We start from the raw sequence: 5,971 nt of genomic DNA on the forward strand, positions 1-5,971 counted from the left end.
GGGGAATACCGCCAAGCTTGAACAGAGGGAGATACAGCTGCCTTTTCCATTGGACCACTGTTACTCAGTCAGCAATCTCATTCTAGAGAGAGAAGGCGAGAGAGACTGCCAAGTTTCTCCCTCAATTTCTTTTTTATCAAAACTGTTTTGTCGCACAGCTCTTTCTGAGAGAGAGAAATAGCTTGGCTGCTACAATTCTCTTTCTTTCTCACTCATACGGAAGGACTTTCAAGAAATAGTAGCGGATAAAGAGCGAGAAAGGTTTTGACCAGCTTTTCTCTTCATCTTGGTCAAAGTTGGGTGTGGTAGTCAGCGGGCAAATTTTAGAACGGCTCGCAAGTTTAGGCCAAATTCGTTGCACTGAGGGTACTTTTTTCATGATTTTCTCACAGAAAACCATCGTATGTCTGATGGACTGATTGACGTGCTGACCCTCACTCACTCTTTCTCTGTCTATCACACGTACTCTCTCTCTCTCTCACTGGCGAAGGAGAAAACTAATTTACAGAAATTAGGCAAGCATGAAACTATAAAATAGGGGTCTATTCTCACACCCCCTTGCGCAAGGGTAGTGTGTGAGAGAAGTCTTTCTTCTAGCTTCTGGTGGGCAGACAGAGAATGGAGGAAAACAGATGGAGGTTAACGAAGGGGAGGCTGGGCGGCCTCACAAGGGCCACGTTTGAGGAAGGTTCGACCTTTCCGGGATATCCATGGCCGCCAAGATCTTATTCATGCAGCTTCTGCAGAAGAGAATTCCGCTCTGCGCAAGCTCTCGGTGGCCACGTCAACGTCCACCGCAGAGACCGAGCGAAGATGAAGCTGTCCTCCCCTTCTTTTAGGGTTTCGCCGTCTTCTTCCGCCGAGAATGAGAAAGTTCAGTCCTTGATCTCTCCCCATTTCTTCTCCGGGTTTATCCCTAAGAACCCAGATCTGTCGTCTGCTTCAATTCCGATGGTGGTGGCGGGTGATCTCAAGGCAAAGGCAGAGGGTTTTAAGAGGAGGAGGTGTGAGATGAGCTTTCCTATCGCTCTACAATTTTCTGTAAACAACGAGGCTCTTCTTCAGTCAGAGTCTCTCCCCGTCGAAGAGATTGATCTCGAGCTCAGGCTCGGTTGACTTCGCTCGCCGGGCTCCGTTTTTTTCAGTCCGTGGCGAAGACAAGATCGTCATCATCCTCTCCCTCACTCTCTCTCGATGTCTCTTTCTCTCTCTATCTTTCTGTTCATGTATCCAGATTTTGAACCGCCGCTTAGACGCGTTGCTTCTCAAAAATGATGGAACACTTTTCTGCGTTAAGTTCTCTCATCAAAGCGAGTGTAAGTGAAACGGCGATTGCCCCCTCCCCCCTCCCTTTGTCGGTGAGCTGGGGAGAGAGTTGAAGAGAGAGAAAGAGGAAGAGAGAGGGAGAGGGAGCGAGATTGCAGTGGAGGGCTACAGTTGAAAATGGAGGGGAGGAAAGAGAGCAAGATTGGTTTATACAGAGGAACGGGAAGGAGAGTACGGTGCGGGCTTATGTTGAGAAAGAAAGAGGGTGTGCAATGGGTGAGTGAAAACGGGAGATTACTGTGATTTTTTCCTGGTTGAGAGAGAGATAGCGAAAGATAAGGGAGGAAGACAAGCTTATGTGGAACGTGAGAGGAAAAGAACTGGAGAGAGTGAGGACAGAGACAGATCGTTGCCTGGAGAGAGAGCGACAAAGAATGCTGTAGACGCGTGGATGAAAGGAAAGCTGGAGAGAGAAGGATATTGTAAGCTGTGGGGACACGACTTGATCGTACTGACCGATGCCTACGACAAAGAGAAAAAGAGAGGAGAGAGAGTGAGAGAGAAGCACTTAAAGAGAGAAACAGACATATATAGAGAGATACGGAGAAATTGAGAAATACACACGAACGGAGAGACATATGTAGAGTGGAAGGGATACACACAAAGAGACAGTCAAATATAAACAGATAGAAATACAGAGGACCTGAGAAATAGACACAGAGAGGAGAGTCAGATACAGAACAAGAGAGAGATGCACACAAAGAGATATAGAGAGAGAGAGATACACAGAAATAGAGAGAGAGAGAGAGAGAGAGAGTTAAACCAAGGAAGGGATACAGAGATACACAAAGAGAGATCAAATTTAGAGAGTGGGAGGCAACGACTGATGGCGAGACAGCAAGAGTGACGGGCCCTAGGTTTTGAACATGCTCTGCATAGCTGATAAACCGGCTCACTCACTGACAGATCCATTCAAACTTCAGAGCCGAACCCACGTGCATGTCGACCTGCCAAGCCAGCGCTCCATTGACTCCCCTTTCCTCTCTGACCACTGTTTCAAGAATCGATTCCATCTGTAGATCCATCCATCTAAATTCAAACAACACCCATACTTCCACCATGCCTCCATGTCACTTATATTGTGCACATGCATCGGCAATCTTTCATCTCTAAATTAATAGATGAATAAACATAATCGCACAAAATTCATTCGAGACATCCATGCATCATGACTTTACTGCATGGATTTAAACGTAGATTGGTATATGCATCAATTTAAACATAGATATATGAATACCTCAGCATGTGAGCTATAAAGCGCTACTAAGTTCAGATTTTGCATACACGAGCTCATTCTGTTTAACATTTACATGGACACATCAGCGACATAGTCACATACATCAATCTATACATACACAAATTCATGTATAGACATATACATGCACCCAAGCATCAATTGATATAGGCACAAACACATGCACCCAACCATCCATTGATATAGGCACAAACACATGCACCCAACCATCCGTTGACATAAACACTAACACATGCACTCAACTATCCATTGATATTGAAACCAACACATGCGTTCACCATACATACTTACACACATATATATACACATACACACATACTTATACACATATATACACACATACACACATATATACACATACACACATACCTATACACATATATACGCACATACACACATATATATACACATACACACATACCTATACACATATATACGCACATACACACATATATATACACATACACACATACCTATACACATATATTCACACATACACACATACAAATACACATATTTGCACACATACATATACAAATATTTACACACATACATAATCACATATATACATATATACACACATATACACATATACATACACATGAGTACAAACATACATACAAACATATGTACCCACATAAATACACACATACACATATAAATACAGACACACATGCTTAGAAACATACATACACCTAGAACTACACACATACACCCATAACTACGCACATACATACACCTAAAACTACACAAATAGACACACATACATACACCCATAACTACGCACATGCATGTGCACACCTATGCAGATACATATACACATACATACGCACAAACATGTGCACATAACATACATGCATACATACTCAAAGTATACGTGCATACACACCCACATACACACACAAACATACACATAAACATATGCACATACATACACACATAACATATGCACATACATACAAATATAGTATACCCACATACACATACATACATACACCCATATCTACACACATGCGTATGCACACCTACACAGATGCATATACACATACATACACAGGTACATACGCACATAGATATGCACACATACATGCACACACACACATACATACGTACATACGTACGTACGTACATACCTACATACCTACATACATACATACATACATACGTACGTACGTACGTACGTACGTACCTACATACATACGTACATACATACATACGTACATACATACATACATACATACATACATACATACATACATACATACATACATACATACATACATACATACATACAGACAGACAGACAGACAGACACATCCGGATGAATTACATGGGTCAATCAAGTTTGAGGTTTTACTTCAGGCCCTGCCCATTTGGAGGCCCATCAAAATACTTTTGCAGAGCCCATATGCCAAATGCGCTTAGGAATCCTTATTGGACCAGGGCGGATGGTATGAATTATGAAAGAAGTTGATGATAAGTATACAAGGGGTTAGGGTTTACTTTGGCTGGAAGGGTCCTACAAGTTGTTGTTTTCCATGTCCACAAGGATGAGGTGGACGTATCATTTGGGGGAGCGTGGTGGGGTCGGAGAGGTCTCCATCCGGCTTGGACGTGGCAGTAAAGGGACTTGGGGAAGTGGTGGCACCCAGAGTCCACGTCTTCTTCCATCACGACGAACACCCAGTTGAACCCATCCATGCCTTCCAGGCAGGGCACATGACGACGTCTCTTCTTCAAACAGATAAATTTGAGACATTGATGGTGAGAGATAAGAGAGATAGAGACAATGAAAGAGAGAGAGAGAGAGAGATTTATAAATAGAGAGAAAAAGAGAAAGATAGAGATATAGAACGAGAGATTAATAGATCTATATATATATAGAGAGAGAGAGAGAGACAGAGACAGAGATCTACTACGGGGTATTTCCTGGTCATCTGGGGTTGGGTTTGAGAAGATCAAGCGACGGATTCAATGGGCAACTGCGACACGTTTCTGTAATGTTGACGGAGCAGGAAGAAGTCAAGGTCATGCGTCGGCGGCCCAAGCTGGACAACTCATCTCTCTCTCTCTCTCTCTCTCTCTCTCTCTCTCTCTCTCTCTCTCTCTCTCTCTCTCTCTCTCTCTCTCTCTCTCTCTCTCTCTCTCTCTCTCTCTCTCTCTCTCTCTCTCTCTCCCCTCCATCTCTCTCTCCGCTCCATCTCTCTCTCCCCTCCATCTCTCTTTCTCTCTTTACATATATAGGTAAATTTATCTGTCTCTCTCCCTATCTATCTCTCGTTCTGTCTATCGATCTCTTGTTATCTCTCTCGCTCTATCTACCTATGTATCTTTCTATCTCCCTGTATATATATATATATATATACATACATATATATATATATGTAGACATCATCGATAGAGATTGACTTTCTTCAACTGTCGCCGCGCTCAGCTTCTAGCCGATCAGATTGACTTGGGAACGAAGATTGTTGCCTTCTCCGATCGACCTCTATAATTTTTTTTTATACCCAGTGGGAAACTGCCGCTGGCAATTCAGACCATGTGCTTAGATGTCGTTGACCGCTGGCCAGAAGAGAAACAAGGACAGCTCTTTCCAACGTGGTCCTCTTTCTTATCTCTCTCAATATCTCTATCGAATATATTCATATATATATATATATATATATATATATATATAGCGAGAGAGAGAGACAGAGAGAGAGAGAGAGACAGAGAGAGAGGTCTTGCCCACGCTGATCTACAGCCTGAAATATTCATCGTGGCTGAGGTAAGTGTAGAGTAGAGTCAACGGGAAAATTTTCCAAAAGAAGGAATAGAAGGTGAGGAGTTAATAGAGTTATCTAATAAAATAAGTGGAGGATTCCCTTGTCAAATCCAAGAAAGTCATGCCGCATCCTCCAACTCTGAACACTGGTGCATGCATGAGCACCGCCAAATAAAAACTTTCCGAGCTTTTTTTTTAATCGTCGAGATATTCATAGGAACTCGAGATGCATGATTGGGTAATGATAATCTCTGTGTTTCTGATACCCTGAAAATTTTATTCTATGCATTCTCTCTTCTCTCTTTTCCTCTGAATACAACTTTATTTTATTATTTGTTTCGACGGTTCCACCCATTTTTTTATCATCGAAATATCAATAGATACTCGGGTTTCTATGATTGGGCAATCATCTCTCTCCGTCCTGCGTTCTGATACCCTGAAATTATTATTCTACTTATTCTTTTCAGCTTTTTTATTCGGAGCAAAGTTACTGCGGATTCTTCTATGACACACTTCAAAAAAAAATCTACAGACCAAGTTCCTCATCACATCTCTCTCCATAAATTTTTAATAAAGGGCTGCAAGGTATTTACCCGTTGACATCTACATCAAGATCAAAAGGA

The 5,971-nt window shown here is 42.2% G+C and overlaps 1 protein-coding gene across 1 annotated transcript; it reads left to right on the plus strand.

The window, feature by feature from the left end:
- Positions 1-618: 618 nt before the first annotated feature.
- On the plus strand, positions 619-1,116 carry LOC144715892 (zinc finger protein GIS3-like). The gene has a single exon (XM_078590894.1). It carries the CDS (start codon positions 619-621, stop codon positions 1,114-1,116), a length of 498 nt encoding a protein of 165 aa, XP_078447020.1.
- Positions 1,117-5,971: the final 4,855 nt, after the last annotated feature.

Source organism: Wolffia australiana, chromosome 19 (assembly GCF_029677425.1).
Source record: "Wolffia australiana isolate 7733 chromosome 19, ASM2967742v1".
Classification (NCBI taxonomy): Eukaryota; Viridiplantae; Streptophyta; class Magnoliopsida; order Alismatales; family Araceae; genus Wolffia; species Wolffia australiana.